The 27291-nt window shown below is 36.7% G+C and overlaps 1 protein-coding gene across 1 annotated transcript; it reads right to left on the reverse strand.

Moving 5' to 3' along the window:
- Positions 1–224: 224 nt before the first annotated feature.
- Positions 225–27222, reverse strand: USP37 (ubiquitin specific peptidase 37). The gene is made up of 9 exons (XM_023763334.1): positions 27036–27222; positions 23266–23406; positions 17177–17400; positions 12944–13115; positions 11116–11213; positions 7948–8126; positions 7520–7594; positions 1939–2036; positions 225–373 (listed from the first exon to the last, which is right to left on the reverse strand). Exons 3-9 carry the CDS (start codon positions 17330–17332, stop codon positions 225–227), a joined length of 927 nt encoding a protein of 308 aa, XP_023619102.1. The 5' UTR covers positions 17333–17400; positions 23266–23406; positions 27036–27222.
- Positions 27223–27291: the final 69 nt, after the last annotated feature.

Genomic DNA, 27291 nt, shown 5'->3' on the forward strand with positions numbered 1-27291 from the left:
ATATATTTTTTTAAATATATTTTATTGATTTTTTTTTTTTTTACAGAGAGGACGGGAGAGGGATAGAGAGTTAGAAACATCGATGAGAAACATCGACCAGCTGCCTCCTGCACACCCCCTACTGGGTACATGCCCTTGACCGGAATCGAACCTGGGACCCTTGAGTCCGCAGGCCGATGCTCTATCCACTGAGCCAAACCGGTTAGGGCAATAAAAATATATTTTTAAAAAATATTCTGAAGAAGAGAGCTCTTTAAGTTCTTTACAGAGCATATAACCAATGCATACCTGTCTAGATTAGTATTGCCAGAAGAGTAGTCCTTGGATCCAGATCTGCTACCATAAAAGGATGATGACTGCAAAGGTAAAAGTCCTATAAAACGAAGAAACACAGGAACAATTTTATTCTTAAATCAACCATTGAAGTCCAATTAATAATAAAATTATGCATTGGGCCTATTTATATTTAACTCTTTTCCCCCTTTCTTTTCATCAAAGTTGGATAACTATTAAAAGATCTATACTGTGTAAAAGGTTATAATAGCTAAGAATACTCTCCTGCCCTAAAGCTCCAAAAACTTTTTAACTTATTCATTTTGAACAGTATCAACTGACTCCCTATTAGGAAAAATTAGAAATTTCTCATTTACATCACCCCTACTCTTATGTACTTCCTTCCAACCAATTATTAGTTGTGTTATTTTAGTTCTACTGATTAACTTTGTAACTTTAACACACTTAAAACTTCTACATTTTGTTCCACGAACCTTCTTATCTTCCTTCTCTCTCCTCTTCCACATTAACTTTTGTAATGTGTATCTTAACTTCAACATTGTTAAGGCTTATTACACCTTCAAGTACTTTCTAACTATAGGTTGATTATAAAAGCTTAAAACTAGTAAATGGAGATTATATAATGTATTATTATTTCAGAGATAAGAAGTATATTCAAGATACTTCTTTCTGTAGGAGTCTAAAGTCACAACTCTGAAAGGCTAAAAGGAGATGATTTCTAGAGTCTTAATCGAATTAATTCCCTTAAACTCTCAATTTATCAAAATCATGCCATATTTTATTTTGCTTCAATTTAATTTCAAGTTGACATAATATTCAAATCTACATAGTTCAGAGGATCATAGAGATTGGTTAAGTGTAGGAAATATTAACGAAACTTAATAGACAATTTAACTTTTAGATTTTGTAAAAACAGGGTACAAGGTGAGATTAAACAATTGCTTTAGGCAATAACTTCAAGATCTTATAGAACTTATAGTAAATGGCAACACTGATGAACTTTAATTTCAATCACTTTAACTCCTTGAATTCACTTTAAGGTACCTTGATAATGAGAGTTTAATTCTAGGCAGTTAAATAGGGAAGAAAGTAAAGTCTAGACTCTTTATAAATAGAATAAAAGGTCCCTTATATTTCTATACTTTAAAAGTATTTTAGCAGAGTACTGGATACAAATTGGTGCCCAATAACTAGTACTGAATTATGGAGTATTCCTGAATAACAGAGAGGTATGTCCCAATTTAGGGTTTTATTTCTAGTCTATACAGTATATCCTGTATAATAAAAGGCTAACATGCAAATTGACCAAATGGCAGAACAACCGGTCGCTATGACACACACTGACCACCAGAGGGCAGATGCTCAACACAGGAGCTGCCCCCTGGAGATCAGTGTGCTCCTCCTGTGGGAAGCCGGGCTTACATCTGGCAAGTGCAGCGGTGGTGGCAGGAGTCTCTCCTGCCTCCGCAGCAGCACTAAGGACCCCTTAGATAAGCCGGCAGTTGGACATCCCCCAAGAGGTCCCGGACTGTGAGAGGGCGCAGGCCAGGCTGAGGGACCCCACCCCTGCAGTGCATGAATGTTGTGCACCAGGCCTCTAGTTATATAATAAATGACTATCTTATATAAAGACCAAATACTTACCTGAAGTCCTATTCTCTTCCGACTGTTTCAAATTCAGCTGCTTCTCTCTACTGCTGGTTAAATACTTTCTTGAGGGATCTGTCATAGCTTTGTTGTTCCTATAATCAATAATTTAATTCAATATATATGTGTGTAAAGTATAATTCTTAATTTTAAATAGTTGTCATTAAAAATTTACATTTCAAGTGCTAAATTCATGGATTTGCTTGAAAGTTATGCTACAAAGTGTTAAAGCCTCAAAAGGTCAGAGACTTAAGCAAATGAGAATCATGAAAATAAGGTTTCATTACCAAGTCAAAAACCAACCAATCCATAACCCTACTGATTAAGCAAAAATGAAGGAGCATTTTATTTTTACAAAAGTCAAACCTGAGACAGCAAGATTACACAGGTTTTCTTAGTCAAAAGCAAGGGCAGATTAAATGATTTAGCTACTAAAAGACCAAAAGAATCAAGAAGTAAACTATTCAAGCTTGATACTAAATAGGTTTAAAAAGTAAACATAACGGTTTGTTGAAGGAATGAATGAGTGAGGATGTCTCAAATATTCAAAGACCTGTGTATAGAAGAGGAATTGGATTGATTTATAATCTTATCTTAGTGTGATTCTATTTCAGAGAGTAAGGCACAGTTTTTTGGCAGTATGTTTATCACTGAATAACCCCAAGCACATAGTTGGTATTCAACAGATATCAGTTAATATAATTGCTCACTGATGCTTTATTTATTTTTTTTTTTTACTTTTGACATGTTTAATATAAGAATATTCACATTCTTAAAATAAAATGAGAAAATGTTGTCATATAGCTAATATATTGTAGACATTTTTAGACCATATGGGAATATTAACCTTGTCCTCAAATTGCTTATAGTTTACTTATGGAGGGAAAAAAAAAAATCCAGCCTTGGCCAGGTGGCTCAGTTGGTTGGAGCATCATCCCATACACCAAAAAAGTTGTGGGTTCAATTAACCATCAGGGCACATATTTAGGTTCTAAGTTCAATCCCCAATTGGAGAGCATACAGGAGGCAACCAATGTTTCTCTCTCACATAGATGTTTCTCTCTCTTTCCCATTTTCTCTAAAAAAATAAAAATCAATAAACATATCCTTGGGTGAGGATTTAAAAAAAAACCTCACAAGAAATAGAAAACCTTATTAGCAGGAGGAACATGTACAACAATGTAAGCAATATCACATGGTGGCAATATTGTTTGGCCAAAATATATACATATATTTATGAATATGAAAAATGGATTTTTAAAACAAATGTTTGCCAAATAAATTTGTGAAAAAAGTAAAGCAAAGAAATAAAACCCAAAATGTTCTTATAGTCTATAGATTTGAAATACTATTTACTGTGTCAATATCACTTACGAGTTACATTTATAGTAATTAAATTATTTTTTTATCTTTAAATTCTTTATTAGTTAAGGTATTACAAATGTGTCCTCATCCCCCCCATTAACCCCCATCCTAAATTATTTTAATTTCATGAACACAAAGGTAAAGTTTCTTAAGCCCCATTTCCTCCACTATCATTCCTAAACTTATATTCATATAATGCTCATGCTTTAATTAAAAGTGTTTACTTTAGGAGGACCATTATGAATAAAGCCTGTAGCAAACAAATTAGATGCTCCACCCAAATTCCCTCTGACCCCATTTTTGTATCCTCTCTTCCACACCAATTTAGGTATGTTTTCCATAGCAGTACTTAGGGCTATCCCTAATAATATTCTATTACTGTTATTTTGGTTTCTTAAGGGATTTGTTTTCTGTACTTCACTGTCTTGCTCACCCGATTCCCTTCCTGGTAACCCCTGGGAATACTTCCTTAATAAATCACTTGCACACTTAATCTCCATTTCAGGGTTTGCTTTCTGGGAAACTTGATCTGTAACAGCTGGAACTAAGAAGCACACTCTAAGGACAGGATTCTGGAATTGACTGGATAACTTGTTTGGCAATGGGAAGAGAAATCCCATTGCTGATAATACCTCTGTGATCCACAGTGTATCTGTACTGAATTGGAATGGGATAAAGTGAAAGAAATATGGCTCATGCAGTATCTCTAGCATTCACGGTAGAGTGCACAATGAATCTTGGTGGAGTTATAGAAATGTTCAAAAACTGAATTTGGTAATGATTGCACAACTCAATAAATTTACCAAAAAATTATTGAATTGCAGATTTAAAACAGGTGAATTTTATGGACTATAAAATGTACCTCCATAAAGTTGTTTAAAAATGTCCCAAATTGCCCTAACTGGTTTGGTTCAATTCTCGGTCAAGGGCATGTACCTCCTTTGCAAGTTCAATCCCCGACCCCCGGAGTGGCGCTTGTATGGGAGGCAGTCAGTCTATGTGTCTCTCTCACATTAATATTTTCTCTCTCCTTCCCTTTCACTCTCTAAAAATTAATGGAAAAAATATCCTCATAAAAGGATTTAAAAAAAAATGTCCCAAATTATTCCCCTCCTAATATTCAACACCCCCACCCCAAGAAATGCAATTGCTTCTAACTCTCAAACTGAGGCAATGATAAGAGGTAAATGGAAAAGTAGTTTGTGAAAACTTGGATATTAGCATTAGGGGAAACTGGGTGAGGGATACACAGGAACATTCCATTTCATCTCTGTAACTTTTCTGTAAATCTAAAATTATTCCAAAATTTAAAAGTTTTATTAAAATGATTAAACAAACAAAACCAAAATATTGGTCCAAATTCTTTCTGGACCCTATAAAAGCCTGCTTGTTGTACCTTTAAAGAAACTTCTAGATTTCTATAGACACTTCTTCCAAAACAGCACCAGCATGAAACAGGCTACAAAGAACAGTTTTCAAAACCTTCAGCTATAGCCTTGAAAGATAACAAAGGAAACCCACCAAAGGACAAAGCCAGGAGTCATATGGAATACAATGAACAAGGATTTCTCTCAGAGGAAAGAACAGAGATTGCTACATGGGCTAATCAAGAATTTACTCCCCTGCCCTGGCTGGTTTTGCTCAGTGGATAGAGCGTGTCCTGCAGACTGAAGGGTCCCCAGTTTGATTCCAGGTTGCAGGCTCAATCCCCACTAGGGGGGCGTGCAGGAGGCAGCTGATCAATGATTCTCTCTCATCACTGATGTTTTCTCTCTCTCCCTCCCTCTCTCTCAAATCAATAAGAAATAAAAAAAGAACTTACTCTCCTGCCTTCACAATTTCTGTCTGGCAAGATTTTATTGCTGCCACAGACCAGTGACTCTCCCAGTTTCCTATTCTGTCTATTCTAAACGTAAATTTTTATTGTGAATCTTCTGTGCCTACTCCAGCAATGTACAGGCATACCTCATTTTATTGTACTTCGCACAGCACTTTATTACAAATTGAAGGCAAGATCCTCTACCAGCAAAAAGATTATGACCACTAAAAGTTCAGATAATGGTTAGCAATTTTTTTTTAGCAATAATGTATTTAAAATTAAGGTATACGCTTTGTTTTTTTTTGTTTGTTTGTTTTAAAGACATAATGCTATTGCATACTTACCAGGCTGCGGTGGGAAACCAAAAAACTTGTGTAATTTTATTGCAATATTTCCTTCACTGTAGTGATCTGAAACCAAACTCACAATATCTCTGAGATATGCCTGTATAATGATATGTGTATGGAGATGGGCATGGGGAATGCAGATTAACTTGCCTTTTAGTTTTTAGGAACCAGACCATAAGGCACCTGGTCCAAAAGAGCACACCTGGACCTTATGGAGAGGACTGCACATCACTAAGCAATCCTGGACTTGGAGCTGGATACAAGGACTAAATGAGAGTTGGAGGCTGTCTCTATTAGGCTGAGGGAAAGAGTGTTAGTAAACAGGGCTATTTCTGTGGACATAGGGGTAAACTACAACAGCCTGTTAGTAAACAGGGCTATTTCTGTGGATATAGGGGTAAACTACAACAGCCTGCTAGTTGTCCCCAAATAACCATTGTACCCTTCTGCCATTATAAAATTTGGGCTAGGGATATTTACTGGTCTTCCTTATAACTTGATATAACCATATGACTAAGTTCTGGTCAATGTGACATACATAAAAGTTGTGTGTACAATTTCCAGCCTAAAGGAAAGCAGTATGCCCTCCCTTTGCTCCTCTTTCTTTCTTCCCTCTGATAGGAATGCAGACATGAGAGCGAAGACTGAAGCAAAATGGAAGCTTATTAAGGACAGTGAACAAACAAGATAAAAGGAGTCTGAGACCTTGGTGATTGTGGTTTCAGATACCACACTATTACCTACCCAGATTTTTACATTTATTTCAGCAGCAGAACCAAGATCCCAATCTATACTAATAAAAGGGTAATATGCTAATTAGACCAGATAGATCGGACGTCCTTCTGGACATCATTCCAGACAAAGCCATGGTGGCAGGGCTGAGGCAGAGGCGGTTAGGGGCAATCAGGCAGGCAGGCAGGCAGAGCAGTTAGGAGTGATCAGGCCGGCAGGGGAGAGCGGTTAGGGGCGATCAGGCTGGCAGAGGAGAGCGGTTGGGGGTGATCAGGCTGGCAGGGGAGAGTGGTTAGGGGCATCAGGCAGGTAGGCAGAGGCAGTTAGGGGAGATCAGGCAGGCAGGCAGAGGTGGTTAGGGGTGATCAGGCAGGCAGGGGAGAGTGGTTAGGGGCATCAGGCAGGTAGGCAGAGTCAGTTAGGGGAGATCAGGCAGGCAGGCAGAGGTGGTTAGGGGTGATCAGGCAGGCAGGCGAGCAGTTAGGAGCCAGTGGTCCCGGATTGTGAGTTGAACATCCCCCAAGGGGTCCCAGATTGGAGAGGGTGCAGGCTGGGCTGAGGGGACCCCCCCCCCCCCCCCGCCACAGTGCACAGATTTCATGCACTGGGCTTCTAGTTAAAGTTCCTTCACCTTTTTCCCAGTTCTTTTATGGTGATCTCTTAACCTCAAATGCCAGTTAACTATCAATTTTTGTTAAGGTGTTAACTGAGGTATTAACTAAGAACTGTGTAAAATAAGTTTTCTCCCCCTAGAAGACAAAAAAAGACCCTCCCATGAGGAAAAAAAGAATGTGAGCTGGTGACTGTCTTGTTACAGGTGGATACCTTTTTGTTCAACCCAGAAAATAACTCTATTCTTCAACTCTACTCTTCCTCTAAGTCAGTGATGGCGAACCTATGACACGCGTGAACTCATTATTTTGGTTGATTTTTCTTTGTTAAATGGCATTTAAATATATAAAATAAACATCAAAAATATAAATATTTGTTTTACTACGGTTGCAAAGATCAAAAAATTTCTATATGTGACACGGCACCAGAGTTAAGTTAGGGTTTTTCAAAATGCTGACAGGCCGAGCTCAAAAGGTTCGCCATCACTGCTCTAAGTACTGAAGATTTTTAAAAAAAATCTATAATGGAAGAAGTGCAATCAAATGATCAAAGCAATAGCAATGGTCAATCTATCACTAAAATACTTTAAATTCTGCTTTTCTATCTTTGAAATTCCCATAAATTGATAATCTTCGCTCACAGTTGTAATTACCACTATAACAAATACTGATCTAGGGCCTTAAAAGCTCTTAAAGCAACTTACGATGATGAATCATTTTCCTTAGGGTAATCTTCATTCAACTCTGAGCCAGACAGCATTCTTTTCCTCTTTTCAGTTCTATAGAGAACAGAGAAAAGGACCTTATTTTAAAAAGTCAGAATTCATACCATTAAAAAGTATTAAACAACACACTCAAGGACAGATACTGTGACTACTGCTATCTAATTCTCTATACCACATGTAAAATAACATACCATATATCTGCACACTCAATATGTGTCACTGACATAAACCACATAAGACAAATACTAATTATCTACCAAAGATGCACTCTATACTTTCTTCTAACACATTTGACTAACTGGAAAATCTCACTCTTTTTCTCAAACTACAGGTCTTTCTATAAAGCTTAAAAGACATTTATAAACAGGCACAGCTAATGACTAAGAAAGAAAAAATGTCTTTCATACCTATTTTCTAATAAACCTGATCTAAGAGGTGTTGATGTAGATGTCAAAGACGGAATCGTTCGGGTGACAGTTATTCCATTTCCTGCTGCAGTCTTAATCGATCCTCTACCTGGATTACCAAGAACTTTTCGAAATGGAGTATCATCTTTAGTTTCCAAACTTCCTCTTTTTGAAGAGGCCTGTAAGAATAAAGTTTGAAATAGTAAATCGTCAAATTGGCAAACTTTTAGACTAGTGATTCTCAAGTAAGGAAGTATGAAAAAATATACACAACTAGAGATCCATCACCAGAGAGTCTAACCTAATTGGTGTGGGAATGAGGCTCATTCATCAATATATTTTTTTAAGCACCCTAGGTGATTCTAATTATGATCAGTGTCATAAATTGAGCAACATTTTTTTCCCCTGTAGTATTTTTATAAACTTAAAAATTCCAAAACATACCTAGAGGCAGAAGGAAAATACTGTGAATTATTTATTTAAAAAAAGGGGGAGGGAGGGCTCACATATAAAGACATGGTTCTAGTAACCAGGATGAAAATAAATCTTTAGAGAAAAATCCAATTATAATTATGATAAATTAAAGTGATGTGTGTGTGATGTGCCGATGAGTAGTATCCAACTCCTGGCAACCCTAGGAATAAGTGATGTCCACAATGTCCTGTCCTCAACTGCCCTGCTTAGCTTCTGAGGAAACATGCTTGTGGCTTCTTTTATGGTGTCAATCCATCTTAGTTTTTGTCTTCCTCTTTTTTTTGCTGCCTTCTATTTTTCCCAGTATGACTGTCTTAAAATGACATAGATGTGACAAAAAGGAGCAACAATGACATTTGGTTGCCACAACTCAAATGCCAAGTCACATGTACATCATTATGACTTTTGAAGGGGTTCCAGTTTGGAAAAATGAAACAAATATATGTAATGATGGAGAAAATGATAGTGACATAAAGCTCATTGCAGAAGCTAAATCAAATACTCTACTACTCTCAAGACACAGCAAAAAAATTTGGAGAGAAAATAGTAATAAAAAAATACAGGGTGGGGCAAAAGTACACTTACAGTTGTCTGTATAGAAAATAATACAATAATTAATAAATAATAATATAAGAATAAACTGTTTCCTGTACTGACAACTTTTGCCACACCTTGGGAAATAGTGCTTTCTACCAGCATTCTGCCAAATTGAAATTTTATAACTATATTAAGAGCTATGTGAATTACAATCTTAGGATAGGGAAGAAAAAAATCTGAGGTTCTCTGCATGAACAATTTAAAAAATTACACTTATTTTCAAATGGGTGATACATACTCAAGATTCAATAATCAAAATACAGGGGGAGCAAAGGGGTACTGGAAGAGATTAATGGGGGGAAAAGAAGGACCCCTGTAATACTTTCAACAATAAAGATTTTTTTTAAAGTCCAGAATAAAAAAAATAAAAACAAAAAACCCATGCAAAAATCAAAATACTATTATAAAAACCACATGCTGAAAAATTTCATTATCACCCCAATGCCATTCACCCATTCTTCCACTTCTCATTTTCCTACTCCTTATAAGTATTCTTTTATTGTTCCTTTATGCAGAGGCAAATCAATATTTTATTCTTTTTGTTATATACATGGTAGCATACTATATACAAACTGTTTTGCATTATCTTCAACCTTATTTGACCCCATAGGAAGACACTTTACATTGCAACCTATTACACATACATGTAAAGTAGAAATGAAACAAAAGTTTCAGAAACCAATACTTATCTTTACTATGTATAATACCTATTCTATTCTATTCTATTCTATTCTATTCTATTCTTTCCTTTTTTTATTTAATGCTAGTCACAACCCACAAATTAATTTTCTAATCTTGGAAATAGGAATTATTTATGGAGTATAAATATTTGCTTCTGTTATACATGATAATGCTTACACATTTAAATATTTCAACAGCTTACATTTCTACCTATACTAGTAAATGGGTGGATCTCAAAGTTAGTTATGCTGAGTGAAAAAGCCAGACCAAAATAAAAAAAAGAAAAAAATTACACATTGATCCCATTCATATACACTCTAGAATATGCAAATTAATCTATAGTGACAGAAAGCAAATCGTCTGTGGCTTAGGGATAGGAACCAGAGAGGGAGAGGGAAGGAAGGACAACAAAGGGAGAATGGGGAAACTTTTAAGGGTTATGGCTATGTACACTAGGTTGATTGTGGTGATGATTTTACAGATATGTATATGTAAGTCAAAACGTTTCAAACTGTACTTTAATTATGTGCAATTTATTGAATGTCAATTATACCTCAACTAAAATTTAGTAAAAAAAATCCCACCCATCCTATACAACAACAACAAACTAACAAAAATGAAATTTTGTTCACTGTTTATCCCAGTAAATGGACTAAGTAATCACCTCGATGCACAGCCAAATAAAAGTAATCAGTTCCAAAGTTTCTCTTTGTGCCCAGTTTCACTTTGTAAAAAAAAATTAAGAGATATAGGACTGTTTAATTGCAACAGTGCATAGCAAATCTCATGGCTGGCTGAATATTTATGAAAGAAAAACTATTTAAAAAGCAAACAGAAGACTTTAACGAAAGAGTCTGGTATCATATAGTGTGGGGACAAAGTTCATAATGTAGAACAGACACAAATGGCATCATAGAAACAGTAGCAGCAGACTCTGATCAGGTTGTTAGTATATGGTATTCACATGCATTATCTCACAGCAACCCTTAAAATATCATTGCTGTCTCAATTTTACAGATGGGTGCTAAGGCTTAGGATACTTAAAGAATCCCTCCAATGACTCACAGCTAGTAAGTGTCAGCACCAAATCTCAAGTTCACATACAACTCCAAAGCTATGCTTTTAAAAACCATACTGTACTTTACTGCAGTTCATAAGACATGAGACACTGAGCAAAGATTAAATTGTATTCTGTAAAACTGTATGTAAGAAGGGAAGTGATAAATTTTAGAAAGACGTTCATAAAAAATAGTTGGAGACTGAAATAGCTAAAATGGTAAATTTCAAGTATGTGGAAAAGACCCTTATGACAAAGCCAGAATTATTAGGTATTACAGTCTAAATTCTACTTCTTGCAATTACCTTATAGAATGTCTATTGTTTTTTAAAAAAGCTTTTAGATTCAAAAGAACATACCTGATTGTCTGAGTAAGAAAGCTGCCTGTTGGTTTCCTTCTGTGAGGTTCTACTGCCCAGAATAGCTCCAAAACTACCAGACCCCTGAGGTTTCATGGCTAGTGCAAAAGAAAAAAAAAAAAAATCCCAAATCACTTATTTTAATATAGAGATTTGCCATTATTAGTATATAACATTGCAGAAGGAGAAGCAGAAATAAATTAAAGTGCTTATTAACCAATTCTTTCTGAATAGAAAGCACATCTGATATAAATTGTAATTAAAATTTAGAGCTAGCCTCAAGCAAAAAACGAAGTAACATGCAAAAATTTGGAAACATATAATAGGACAAGATTTTATTTTTTAAAGTATCTCATAGGGTTGTTATAAGCCTTATAATATAAAGATTAAATATTTTTTTAAATGTATTTTTATTTATTATAGAGAGGAAGAGAGAGGGAAAGAGAGATAGAAACATCAATGATGAGAGAGAATCATTGATTGGCTGCCTCCTGCATGCCCCCTACTGGGGCTCGAGCTTGCAACCCGGGCATCTGCCCTTGACCGGAATCAAATCTGGGACCCTTCAGTCTGCAGGCCGACGCTCTATCCACTAAGCCAAACCGCTCTATCCACTAAGCCAAACCGGCTAGGGCTAGGACAAAATTTTAAATGCAAAATTAAAATGCTAGAAATTCTCCTATATCGATATTTGGTAATTAACACTATAGAAAAGTTAGTCACCATGTGTCTATGGCATGAACCACTGACATTGGATGAATGCCAAGAAGACATGTCAGAACCAGTGGCAGATATATTTCTAATAATGTATACTTCAAAACATTCTCTGTAAGTTCAGCAAGTGAAATGGCTTGTATTCCAAAGAAATCAACAATAAAGAACACGCAAAGTACTGTATATACTTTAAAAAATATTTTATACTTAATTTAGTCAATTCCCACTGATGATCATTTGGAATGTTTTAATTTTTAAAAATTGAAAACAATGCTGAATATCCTTTCCGATCCCTTGCACTAATGGTACGATTTTTATAGGATAAACTCAAAATAATAACTGCTGGGGTAAAATAAAGGATGCTCTGACTAGGACTTCAAGTACTATGCTGAATAGAAGTGGTGAAAGAGGGGCCATAGCTGGTTTGACTCAGTGGGTAGAAGCGTTGGCCTGCGGACCCAAAGGGTCCCGGGTTCAATTCCAGTCAAGGACATGTACCTCAGTTGCAGGCTCCTCCCCAGCCTAGGCCCTGGTCAGGGTGCATGCAGGAGGCAACCAATCGATGCATTTCTCTCACATCAATATTTCTCTCTTCCACTCTCTCTAAAAACCAATGGAAAAATATCCTTGAGTGAGGATTAAAAAAAAAAAAAAAAGAAGTGGTAAGAGGGCATCCTTGGCTTGCTCCTCATTCTAGAGGAAAATCTTTTAGTCTTCATCATTGTGATATTAGTTGTGGGCTTTCACATATAGCCTTTATTATGCTGAGGTAGTTTCCTTCTACTCCTAGTTTGAGTATTTTTTATCATGAAAGGGTGCTGAATTTTATCAAATATTTTTTCTGCATTGAGATGATCACATTGGTTTTTGTCCTTCATTCTGTTAATTTGGTGTATTACACTGATTGATTTTTTTCATATCTTAAACCATCCTTGCATTACAGAAATAAAACTCACTTGGTCATAGTGTAATCCTCTTAATGTGCTGTTGAATTTCGTCTGCTAATATTTTGTTGAGGATTTTTGCATAAATGTTCACCAGGGATACTGGTCTACAGCCTAGTAATATTCTTTTATAACTACTAATGTCAGACCTTGGGATAATTAGTGCTCACCTGCATTGAGTCTGTTTTGATGGACTGCATCTAGAAACAACCTCATTTCCTCTGCATCCTTACTTGGTACTTTGTCAATAGACAAGAAGCTGTTATCTTGTAGCGTTAACATTAGGCGGCTTTGTTTTGCTCCACTGGGTCGAAGCACCACATTTTTAATGTTATGACTTAGCTGATTAACACAAAAGGGAAATGATCTTATCATTAAAAACATGATAATGAAGTATATACGTTGTATAATGAATACTAAACTTTATACTTTCTAAGTTACATTTCTTACTCTTCCCCACATTAGGTTTTTTTCCCCCAACCAAAAATAGTTCCCACTTCTTGACACATTTAAATCAAAGATTTCACTTTTAGAAGAGGCAAACACATAGTATTAAATTTTATTTTACATTGTAATCCTAGCAGTCTTGTTTTTATGGCAGGAAATTGCATATTTTCAGGTATAGTTACAAGTTATAAAAACTAGTGAGTTAGAAGGGGATCCTAATATAAAGTGACAGGAGAAGATATTTGACTTTGGGAGGTGGGTAAACAGTGCAATAAACAGATCTTGTAACAGAAACCCACACATAAAACCTATATGTTCATGTTGACCAATGTCACCCTAATCAATTTAATAAAACTTTAAAAATAAATTAATTTTTTAAAAAACAACACAACAGCCCTAACCGGTTCGGCTCAGTGGATAGAACGTCGGCCTGCGGACTCAAGGGTCCCAGGTTCGATTCCGGTCAAGGGCATGTACCTTGGTTGCAGGCACATCCCCAGAAGGGAGTGTGCAGGAGGCAGCTGATCGATGTTTCTCTCTCATCGATGTTTCTAATTCTCTATCCCTCTCCTTTCCTCTCTGTAAAAAATCAATAAAATATATTTAAAAAATAAAAATAAAAAACAACACAACAAAAAAACTGAGGGAGTTAATTTTCAGAGTTTGGATGGTTTTTATACCATCATAGGTTTAGAAAGCCCCATAGTGCAGCAGTCGCCAACCTTCGGACCTCGCAGAGCACTGGTTGGCGACCACTGCTCCAAAGGTCTCCTTAAACCAGCGGCTGCCAACCTTTCGGACCTCACGGACCAGGACCACCAGTTGGCGACTGCTGCCACAGTGGTTTAGAGGCTTTCTTTTTCTTTTCAACAAAAGCTTATAAAATACCTGGCAAATGGTGTAAATAGCTGTAATGTAAATAGGACATATTAATTCAAATTATAATCCTCAAAAGAATTCCACTCTCACACATTGAAACAAAACATTACCAGTATAAGAACATCTTTTTTTCTTTTTTAATTGTTTAAGCAGGCTCATTTAACTTTTATTCAATCACAAAGAACATGAGCACCCTAGAACTATCTTAGCTTACTTCTCCCACTCCCCAGAACTAGTTCAGTAACTTGTCTTATACTCTTCCAGACTCTGGACATGTGCTTTCAAGTGATAACTTTTCTATGCTCTTGGCTGAAATTTTTCCTAGAATATATTTTGTAGTTTATTACCTAAATAATTCCTGCCAATCAGGCAAACCTGTTCTTTAACATTCTCCCTCAGCAGGCGTATACAAAAGTTTCTAAAGCTATCTTCGTGAAGACATACTCTCTGAACAGCATAAAAAAGGAAGTAATCGAATTTCATTTCTTGATTAGGAAAAATTGACCTTTACCAATATTCAGATAAAAAAAGAAAAAAATAATTTTACCAGTCAGACTTAATTTATATTTAAATTTTAAGTGATAGATAGGTCTTAAGTTCATGTCATTGAGTAGAAATTTTTTCACAAAACACAATAACTAGTTTTAGATGCTTTAACTCCGAAGTATAAATGAACACTTTAATATCAATAGAAAAGTAGATAACATCAATCAATATACCTCTTTTAAAAAATGAAAGTTAAGCCTTGGCCGGGTAGCTCAGTTAGTTAGTATCGTCCAGATACACCAAGGTTGCAGGTTTGATCCACAAACAAGGCACATACAAGAACCAACCAATAAATGCATAAATAAATGGAACAACACACAGATGTTTCTCTCTCTACCCCTCCTCTCTCTCTTTAAAATCAACAAAACAATAAAAATTGTCTTTCTCTGTTTTAACTTATTTTACTTAGCATAATACCCTTTAGGTCCCATCCATATAGTTGCAAATAGGAAGATTTCATTCTTTTTAATGGCTGAGTAATATTCCATTATATATATATATATATATATATATATATATATATATATATATATATCACATATCTTTTTTTTAATACCACATATCTTTGAAATATTTTTACAGCTGCAAATGCATTTGATTCTAAGTTCGAGAGGAAAAGTGTATTATTCAGCTCTATATTCTTAGCCCTTACTACAGTACCCACCACAGCAATTTGTAGGTGGTTAACGAATGCTGAATGCAACCTGATGTAAAACTGAGATGAAGATGGAAACACATGTAGAATCATATGCTCCTGAAGATCTATGTTTGCTTTAAATATTTATTTAGTGCTAATTTGGGCTGAGGACTGAAAAATCAAATCTCTATTTGGAAAACAATCTTTCATTGAAATGGGCACTTTGGTGTACATATATGGCAGAAATTACTATTGTTTCTATTACCCATGTCACCATGTCTTTCTTCTAATCTATTTAAGAATATCTTTCCAGCTAATAGCTCTTCTTAAATTTATCTAGCAGGTCTTCCAATGCTCACCAGTAGATCCCCACAAAACTATGTATATCTTTGATACACAAAATCATAAGCAATTTATTTTCATAGTTAAAAAGCAAAGATAAATGGCAATTTTACCTCAGCTCAGGTTCTCAAGCATAAAGTTTTATAAATTGTTCTTCTATAGGGTACTTTACATTTAGAATAAATATATTTTGTATAATTTAATTAACAAATAGAACTCTAAAGTACAGGAAAATGTAAGTAACACATTTTTTCTTAATTTCAACTCATATCAAAATGAGCAGTTCTTCGCTGCGCAAGATAAACAGCATAGAAGTGAAAACAAAGTTGACTATTTTTTGCAGTGATAAAATAACGAGACCCTTTAAGTGTGCAATTAGCCCTGGCTGGTGTGGCTCAGTTGGCTGAGTGTCATCCCATGCACCAAAGATCACCAGTTTGATTCTCAGTAATTAGGGTACATGCCTAGGTTGCAGGCTTGATCCCCCCAGGTAGGAGGCATGCAGGAGGCAGCTGATAGATGATCCATGTTTCTCTCTCACATCAATGTTTCTCTCTCTCTTTCTTCCCCTCCCTCTCTCTCTAAAATTAATAAAAACATAATATTTTTTAAAAGTTTGCAATTAGAAGAAAATAGCTGTAAGGATGGATGACCTTGAATTATCATCCTTGAACAGTGCATACACCATTCTGGCAGGATTATTTTGAAAGAAAACATTAAGATAACACTAATCAATCCCATTAAAAGCTAACACTAAATAATGAATCTATCATATACATTAAGAAAAAAAAAAGAATAAAGCTATTCTAATGTGGTTTTTAAAATAGCTTCGATAGTTTCATCTTCCACTAGCTTTCTTTTCAATAATGGTGACTACTTCCTGCTCTTTATTATATATTATCTATAATGCTGCTGAATAATCCTATATAATAAAGGATATAATATAATATGCAAATTAACCCTCACACCCTCACAAGATGGCTGCCTACAACCAGGCCGGCAGGGGGGTTAGTGAGGGACGACCGAACGACTGAACAAGCAGGCTGCGTGGGGCGACCAAGCCAGCACGGGGATTAGTGAGGGACGACCAAACGACTGAACAGCAGGCTGCATGGGGCAATCAGGCCGGCGGGGGGGCTGTGAGGGACGACCAGGCCGACAGCGGGGGCAGTTGCGGGCAACTAGGCCGGCAGGGGGAGCAGTAAGAGGTGACCAGGCCAGTGGGGGCGGAAGGGGGATTGTGAGAGGGATGTCCGACTGTCAGTTTAGGCCCGATCCCCAGGATTGGGCCTAAACCAGCAGTTGGGACATCCCCCGAGGGGTCCCAGATTGGAGAGGGTGCAGGCTGAGCTGAGGGGACCCCCCCATGCACTAATTTCATGCACCGGGCCTCTAGTTTATAAAATAAGAACATAACAGTATCAGTGTCCTGGAAATAAAAAACAAGAAATATTAATCTAGAAGGGCTACCATGATTTTCAATATGGCACAGAACAGCTATTCACTAAAGGATGTGATGGAAGATCTATTCCAAATCAAAAGTTGGTAATACCTGAAATATCCTTGGAATTCCTCCAGTATTGTAGTGAACCACTAGGCTGACTTTATTATCCTTTTCCACAATTTCAAAGGATCCTTCTTTCCATTTTGTAATCCCAGTTTGCATACTTCGAATTCTGATAGGACCATGTATCTTCAGAGGAGACATACTTTCTTTAAAAATAAATTGCTTCTAGCAAAATTATAAAACAAAAATACAACTTCACCCAACAGATTCTAAGAAAGAAAAATAAAATTAAAAGTTACAATTTACTAGTGATTAAAAATAAGTGTATGAAAGAGAACAGTTAGTGAACCATCTTATATGTCTTTTTCTCCATTTCCATAAACCACATTTTATTAAGCATCCTTAAAGGCCTTGATTAGCTGGATGGCACAGGTAAGAAAGACAACTAAAGCAGTCACTCATGTTAAGTGTCTGAATCTAACCAACATTTAGTTCTTCTATACACATTCTCTTCTTTGCCATGTGTCTTGCACCTGTGTCTATTAGTGCCTAAATTTTGCATTTTGCACCATTAACAAGTCAAAGTGCTGCCTCTAAAGGCGTGCCAATCGATAATACTAAAGATTCCATTCTCAATGTGACCAATTTTTACATTCCTTCATGAATACTAATGCATCTTGAACTTCAAACATACGTAAAAAAATATTTTCAGTCAACTGACTTCATTTCTTAGAATGGAGCTCCTTCCAAAATATCAAATCATATCACCAAGTAGTCTAAGCATATCCACGTTTAGAAGACATTAAATTAATACAAACTATAAGAAAAATCAAATTAGTTTAACCTCCAGAATTATTTGAGAAAACCATTTATTTTCTAGGGAAAACAAACTAACAATATAATCTGTCTTCCTAAGAACCACCTATCATTTATATTTAATATTATCATTCCCAGAAAGACTATCAATTTTATCCATGACAAATATTCAAATTTCCCAAATAAACTTCTAATAACTTAAAAACGACTTACAATAGAATGTCTAAAACTCTTCAAATTAGCTTACCAAATGTCAATACATAAATACAATTCTAGTAATAGCACAGAATGCTATCAAATAGCATGTGTATTATACAATTCTATGTCTATATACCTTCCAGGTATCTTTACAATGAATTTCAGATCAAATTACATCACACACAATGTTAAAACAAAATTTTATTTATACACTTCAAATCTCTAAAAACACTGCTCTAATACAGATTCTTGCCTATAATTTAATAAATTTTAAAAAATTCATTAAATTTTGCATCTGCAAAAACAGCTAACCTAGAAAAGCTTTAATAAAGTAGTCATCAAAACAGACTAGGTCTAGATATCAGGAACCAGCTCTGATATAATTTATAACTTATCTTTTCTAACCATTTGTTTTCTCAATTGTAAAATAGGTAGAGCAAATGTTATAGTGTTGCAGAGTTAAACAACACACATTAGGCATTAAATAGACCCCAGCTCTTAATATGAAATTAGTGTCCACTTTCTGAATTTATTCCTGGTCTATAATACCCTTCTCCAAAGATACCAGATAAATAAATTAACAGGGATTACCAATCCAACTGCCTATAAGGCGTGGCAAGTCACACAGATGACTTAGGCAGGCAAAATATGAGAACCACTAATCACCCCACCCAGAGTGGTTGAGTTGGATGAGCACTGTTCAGTGTCCTGAAAGTGCAGGTGAGGTTCTTGGTCAGGGCGCACACCTGAGTTTCAGGTTTGACCCTCGGGGAGCATAAGGAAGACAATCAATTGATATTTCTCTCTCACATCGATCTGTCTGTCTCTAACTTCCTTTCTCTACCTATGTCCTCAGGTGAGGATTAAACAAAAGAAAACTGCTATTCAAATTTAGTCAATTTTTTCATGTGAAAATAAGTGAACCTAGCATTGCCAGATCATCTAATTTTTCAAGAAAATGACATCCCAATTTTCATGTAAACCTGCCCGTTTTTAATTGTGGTCAGTGAATTCAAAGTTATTTTTAAAAGCTACAAATAAGCCCTAGCAGGTTTGGCTCAGTGGACAGAGCATCAGCCTGTGGACTGAAGGGTCCCAGGTTGGATTCCAGTCAAGGGCACATGCCTGGGTTGCGGGCTCAGTCTCCAGTAGGGGGCGTGCAGGAGGTAGCCAATCAATGATTCTCTCATCATTGATGTTTCTATCTCTCTCTTCCTCTCCCTTTCTCTCTGAAATCAATAAAAAATATTAAAAATAAACAAACAAAATAAAAGCTACAAATCAAACAAAACCCACCTGTAGGCAGGGTACAGCCTGGGGACTACTAGTTTGAGGCCTCTAGATAGTACACATCAAATAAGTGGGAATGAAATTTAAAAAGAGACGTGAAAACACTTTGAATAGTTAAAAGGTGTTGCGCATTGTAAGTCCTTTATTGTTATTCACTCATCTCATCAAATTTTTTGGGTTCCTACTGTGGTCAGATTTAGATAGTATAATTGGCTGGGTATATGAATCCATCAAAGTAATCGAGTCCACTACTGTTTTTATCCAGTCTGTTAATATGACATTTTGCTCAACCAGTAATTACAGAATTTTGGGCCAGCAATGTGTGTTTGTAATACTTTACTTTGGCAATTAATAATTTGGTGCTTCATTGTTTGGATATGTCCTCTGAGATTTTTTCCTACTCTGTCCTTTAGCACTGCCAATAATATGTGGCCCCCTCCTAACCAGATGCCTATGCCAGAAACATGGGCGTTATCTTTGACTTTTCTCTTGATGATTATTGATATTGGATTGGGGATGGAAGGTAAAGGTAGAGTACTGTCAATTCTACCTCCATACACCTTCCAGACATTTCTATAATGAGCTGCAGATAAAATCACATCATTTTCCTCCTTAATATTATCCAATGACTCCCAATTGCCCTCATAATAAAATCTAGACTCATTAATATGACATAAACCCCCTTCATGATCCAGGACCTCCTTACCTCTCTATTCCCAACAAGCTCTCCAAATCCAGCCATTTGAACTACTTATAATTTCCCTAAAAAAGCCACATACTTTCATGCCATGTGTACATTGTAGTCAATGTTTATAGGATTTTTATGTACTTTCCCCATCCTCCATAATTTCTCCTCCTGTCTATAAAATCAAGGCTCAACTTAGATATTAGCTTCTTTAAGAAGCTTTGCCTAGCTACCTTTCACTTTACTCTCACTCCATATCCACACTGACATTGTTTAAGGTTTCTCTATTCTCCTATTATACTCTGTGCTCACTGTTAGTAGAGCATTTATCACATTATATAAACTGTTTACTTTATATAAACTGTTTACCTCTTTGTCTCTATCTAGACTCTGTTATTTAAAGACAGGGAATATGTCCTTTAATCTTTACATCTCCATTAGAACAGTGTCTGACATACATGAAACAACAATCTATATATATAAAAGGCTAATATGCAAAGTGTCCCCACGGGAGTTCAACCAGGAAACCGAGAGTTCTATTGCTCGCTATGATGTGCGCTGACCACCAGGGGACGGCATGGAACAAAGGAAGGCCCTGGTCGGCAGCCGGGGAAGGGAGGCCCTGGCCAGCAGCTGGAATGCCCAGAAGAGCCCTGATCGCCAGCCAGGCCTAGGGACCCTACTTGTGTACAAATTTCATGCACCAGACCTCTAGTTTAAGAATAAATAACAACAAAATAATGAACAAATCAATATTATCAATTTATTGTTAAAATATACAACAGTAGCCCTAACCGGTTTGGCTCAGTGGATAGAGCGTCAGCCTGCGGACTGAAGGGTCCCAGGTTCGATTCCGGTCAAGGGCCTGTACCTTGGTTGCGGGCACATCCCCAGTAGGGGGTGTGCAGGAGGCAGCTGATCGACGTTTCTCTCTCATCGATGTTTCTAACTCTCTATCCCTCTCCCTTTCTCTCTGTAAAAAATCAATAAAATATATTTAAAATATATATATATATATATACAACAGTAGATACTGGAACCATAAATTCCTTTTATGTGACCAATATAGGGTTATATTTACTAAGTTCTTTAGAAGAGTATCACTATGCCCTGTATTACATATGACTCATCTTTTGAACACTTAAGCTTTTTCTATGTGGACCTGAACTTTTACACTAAATGTACAGCTGTTCTCATATCCTAAACTCAATGAGAAAAAGGTCATTTATGAAGAACAAGAATTAATATGCAGTTACAGAATGCATTAAAACAAAAACATTAATAAACTTGCCTAAACTGGAATTCATTTTATTCACTGCTCAATGAAGAAACTTCATTTTAATGCCGAAACCGGTTTGGCTCAGTGGATAGAGCGTCGGCCTGCAGACTGAAGGGTCCCAGGTTCGATTCCGGTCAAGGGCATGTACTTGGGTTGCGGGCACATCCCCAGTAGGAGATGTGCAGGAGGCAGCTGATCGATGTTTCTCTCTCATCGATGTTTTTAACTCTCTATCTCTCTCCCTTCCTCTCAGTAAAAAATCAATAAAATATATTAAAAAAAAAAAAGAAACTTCATTTTAAGAGTATGTCAGATTACTTCACTTTAAAAAAATGTCATTATGGGTCATGGTGCCAAATTAAAATGAATTAAAATAAAACCACATTATCTTAGTGTTTTCCTTACAGACCAAAAGTAAATAAAGGTTATTAACCTTGAATTCCTCCAACAAAAACTTGTTTTTAAAAATTGCATTTAACAAAAATTTGAGATGAAGATTTCAATGTTCACTAAAGTTAATAAAAAATGAAAACTTAATTGTTACTTCTGTTTCCCTATATATAATTTTCAAATATTTGATGCAGTTTTGATTACACATATAAAATTTTACTTCAGATATTTAATATTTTCTTAACCTTTTCTACTAGCAACCTCTCTTTCTTTGAAAGAAGAAACCCTGAAAGGTGCAGGACATAAAACTGGCAGAACCAATAAAATAAAACTTCTAATGCCTCAATTTAGTCCATCACCTGCTCTTGTACTAAATGCATTAACTATATCTATTTTTGTATAATCATCATATTTTCAGGGTTTACCTAACTTAAAGAGAAAAAAACTGAGTTTCTTTTTCAGTATTCAGCATAATTCAGTAACTGTTAAACTTTCTATGAACCTAGAACCAAGATAAGATTTCTCTGAATTCTGTAATGCTAATTCACTATCAAAGTGATATTAGGAAGACAAAATATAATAAAAACTCATTCTTTAAGTACACCGTTCAGATTCTCCTTTCCCTAAATTTCTTCACAATTATTAAAACTACCATTCAACCTTGTGCATTCTATGAAAGCTCAATAACATTGCCAAAAATGTTTCTATACCCTGGACAGATATTTAAACACTCCTATTTTAGCCCCGGCTGGTATTGCTCAGTGGTCAGAGTGTCAGCCCCTGCACTGAAGGTCATGGTTCCATTCCCAGTCAAGGGCACATTTCTTTTTTTTTTTAAATATATTTTATTGATTTTTTTACAGAGAGGAAGGGAGAGGGATAGAGACCTAGAAACATCGATCAGCTGCCTCCTGCACGCCCCTCACTGGGGATGTGCCCGCAACCAAGGTACATGCCCTTGACCGTAATCGAACCCGGGACCCTTGAGTCCGCAGGCCGACGCTCTATCCACTGAGCCAAACCGGTTCCGGCAAGGGCACATTTCTAAGTTGCAGGTTTAATCCCTGACTTCATGCGGGGAGTGTGTAGGAGGCAACCAATCGATGTGTCAGGCAACCAATCGATGTGTCTCTCTGCACATCGATATTTCTCTCTCCCTCCCTCCCGCCCTCTCTCCCTCCCTTCCACTCACTCTAAAAAGCAATGGGAAAAATATCCTTGGGTGAGGATTAACAAAAAATAAAAACCTACAGCTTAAAAATAAATAATTAAATAAATGTTCCTATTTTAGGTATTGCTTTGAAAATATCCTTATCTAGAAAGGCATTCTGTGGTTAAAAAAAATACACACACACACACAAAAAAAAAACATGCTAAAGCATGAAAACTGTTACTAAAAACAGAAGAAAGAAAATGGTCAATTCTTGCCACTATGCATACTCTTGGAAACATATCTAAAATAAAAACATTACTTACTTTTCAGTGACTTTTACTGAAAAACCCTATGTAATAACGATTCACCTTTATTCTGATGCTTGTGCCAAAGGCAATGCAATCTTCTTGGGGAACTACTCATATTCTGCAGCTATCCCAGTTCTTCGGAAGCCATCAACTCAGCTAAAGGAAATATAATTATGCCTCTTAAAAATAATCCAATTCACAAAATTAAAATGATTGTTAAAAGATTAACCTTTTCATTATTTAAAAACCACAAATTTAACCTTATTGAAAAAATTTAAAACATAATGCTCAGGATACACACACACACACTCACACACACACACACACACACAAACAGCCACTCTGTGTGCAAACTGAGGGACTCCAGGAGGAGCTGTACCTTGATCCATTTGTATCTTGGTTTATCCCTGCTACATTTTGAAACTATGAAGGCAGTGAAAAAGAATACATCCTTTGTTGACTTTATAAACATTGTTACATAAGGATGTTTTATGTCTTAAAACACCACTTCCACCAGGTGCTGTTACAAATTTTAAAAAACTGATAAACTTAGTTTTTACTTTTCTCAAAACTAGCTCTACAGGTTTCTTTCTCAAACTGAAGCATCTCTAAATCTCTCATTGCCTTTTGAAAACTAAAACAACTTTAAACTGATTTTTTCACTTCTAAAAAAATCATTTATTGAGCTACTCTAATTTGATACACTGTGGTAGGGATACAAATGTGAAAATTATACAGTCCATGCCCTCAGAAGGCTTCCCTATACTTGTCCTCCCACCATCATTGAGGCAAAAAATCTTAGTATCAGCTTTAACCTCATTCTCATTTATCAAAAACCCCATCTTTTTGTAACTACTACCTTAATTCAGAAACACATCACTTTGCTACCACTCCAATCTAAATATTACACACATTTATTAAGCACAGTGCTAGGCACCATACATGCATTTATTTTCACAATAAACCCTAAAGGACAGGTATTAATATCTATTTATAGATGAGGAAACTGAAGCTAAGAGTTCAAGTAATTTGTCCATGATTATAGTCAGTAAGTGACAAAAATAAGTCTAACATCAGAATCTACGTTTTTAACCACTACCATAATGCATCCTCATCAATGAAAGTGATTCCAGCAATGAATCCTTTACCCTTTCTAAAAAACTACTTCTTTTATCTCCTACCAAAGAAAGTACAATATGCACTAATTATCTTCTTAACTTTCTCCCTGAAGGAGGGGGAGAGAGGAAGGAGGACCTGTCCTATCTTCTTTTGTACTCCTGCAAAATAACAGGCACTTTGTAAGTGCTAAATACTTGCCATTGATGCCAATTCCCTCCCAAACATTTTTAAATTCTGTGTTAAGAATACTTAACACACACACACACACACACACACACACACAGAATACCTAACACAAGATTTGCTCTCTTAACACATTTTTAACTGTACAATACAGTACTGTTAACTATAGGTACAATGTTCCACAGCATATCTCTAGAACTTACTCAACTTGATTAAATGAAACTCCCTCCTAAACGTTTTTAACAGCTCATCACTCACTACCTATAAAATAAATCCAAATGCCTCTTTGTTTGGCATTCATACATTTCCTATGTTTTATTTTCTACTTCTCAACAAAAATGTTGTTCTATATACACACAAATTACTGAATTTTAATACTTTCTTTCACATCCACCACCAACAACTTAAATATGACATTTTCCTTTATCTGTTTATGAAAACATCATCCTCACTGGTCTCATAGTTTAACCTGTTGTTAAGATATATAAACCACTATTCTGATTTTAAGGGCTTTCTTTCTTAAAAAGATCCATAAAACAAATGCACAGAGATAAAATTAGTGTTATGGCTGAAAGAGAGAAGTTGACCTAGATAAACTTTATCTCCACATAAAGTGTCTAAAATCTGAATGGTTTTATGACATAAGAATGTAAAATCATCCAAAGCCATGGAAAACCCGTTGTTTTTTCTTTCGTGTTCTTTAATTTGTTTGTAGAGTGAATATTCAAATGACAAAAACATCAGTAAGCTGGTGCTTCCAAAAGACATGATGGTTCTTACAGCAAGCTCCAGTTTACTTATTCACTTAACAAATTTTTGAGAAAGAAACATAAAATAATTACTAGCTTATATTCTAGTAGGGTCAGACTTTAAATAATCACACAAATAAAGATATAATTAGAATTTCTGAAAAATGATATAAAATGCAGGGCTTGATGAGAGAGTATAATATGGTACCTGACTTAAGACTTGGGAGTTAGGGGTTAGAAAGTACCACTTAAGCTGAAAACTGAAGAATGAGTTAAGTGAATGGTCATGCTGGGTCAATCCAGGCAAACAGAACAAAATGTGTAAAAGCCCTGCGATAGAAAATAATTTGGTGTGACTGAAGAAATGAAAAGCAGTGTGACTGGAGTTCTGAGAGGGAAGGGAGGATGTGCAAGATGAAGCTAGTAAAGCAGGAAAGAATCAGATTATGAAGAATCTGTTTATGTAAGGATTTTGAATTTTACCCTAAATGTAATAAACACTAGTGATGGGCAATCCACTGAAGAGTTTTAAGCGGAGAAATGACATGTTACTGCTGAATGGACAAGTGATGTGCTTTGTTTGGGTTTCGGGAGGAGAGTGAAAGCAGCAAGAATGAAAGAAAACAGGGCAACCAGACATCAAAGTATTGAGTGATTCAACTTATAACACTTACAATAACAACGTTTACTGGCTATTGACGGAAGGCCATGTGCATGCTATGGTTACTGCGTTTAATCCTCCTAACAATCCAATAAGGTGATGTTTATTCCCATTTTACAGATGAGAAAACAGGGTATCAGTGACATTAAGTCCAGGAGAATGAGGATTGTGGCTTCAACTAGAAAAGGGACACTGAAGATGTACAGAAATAGATTCAGTTATTAAATGCCAAGAATCCCTCAGTGCTCCATCCTAGGCCCCTGTCTTTTCTAGCACCGTACGCTCCTTAGGCAATTCCATCCACATCCATAGCTTTACCATCATGGTGGCAGATGACATATATACACTTACTTGTATGTCCAGCCCAGAACTCTCCTCTGAGCACCAACCCAATATATACAACTGTCTACTTGACATCCTCTCTTAGATATCTCCAGGTAGATACTTTTCAGATACTGCCACCCCCAAAAAGGGCCTATCCCTAGGCAGAGCCAAATTTTTGAAAGAACTACCACAAAACCAGTACCAACTTTCCGAAACACAGGATTTTGTCACCGATTATCATTTCCTTTCATGGACCATGCCCCAAAATATGTAAACTTGATAACGTGATCTGATGTCTATAGCTGGGGAGCAACCAAATGCATGACAAAAATACAATCCATGCCTTTTGGTTAGAGATGATTAGGAGAGGAAGGTGAAGAATTGTCCAGAGTGAAAGAGTACCCTGTCCAAGGCCTGACGGATGTGCGGCTACCGCAACCTAAGTTCCCTTTAGAGACAGCAGGCCTCCTTAAGGGGCGAGTGGCGGACGGCGACAGCCCCCAGCGAAATGGGGCAGGTTCGGGCTGCGGAGGAAGCGAGCGACAGTTAGGACCAGGTCAAAGAAGAAAAGCTTAGGGATAGACCCTAGTGGAGTACGTGTGAGGCCAGGGGAGCTGCGAGGGGATGGAGGCAGGCTGAGCAGCAGCAGGGCGAACTCCAGAAGAGTGAACGCCGAGTGGGCGGACCGCACGGGGCAAGGGGGGTCTCGGAAAACGGCTCAGTGGAGAAGCTCGCTGGGCCCGTCTTACCTGTGCCTGTGAGTCCGGGGCTCGCACCGAGTCCGCGCGGAGGGGGAAGAATGGAGGTTAAGGAAGGAAGGGACGCCGAACCCAAACGGAGGTCTACAGTTCGCTACCCCAAGTCAGGGAGAGTGGCTGATGGCGGGAACTGTGACCACACGCAAACACGCAACGCACGCACGCACACTCGACGCGACCGGACAAGGCGCGTGCGCGCAAGCCTGCAAACACCGCCCCTCCACGCCCCCGTTCCGCCCCAGCACCA

This window comes from Myotis lucifugus, unplaced genomic scaffold (assembly GCF_000147115.1).
Source record: "Myotis lucifugus unplaced genomic scaffold, Myoluc2.0 scaffold_3, whole genome shotgun sequence".
NCBI lineage: Eukaryota > Metazoa > Chordata > Mammalia > Chiroptera > Vespertilionidae > Myotis > Myotis lucifugus.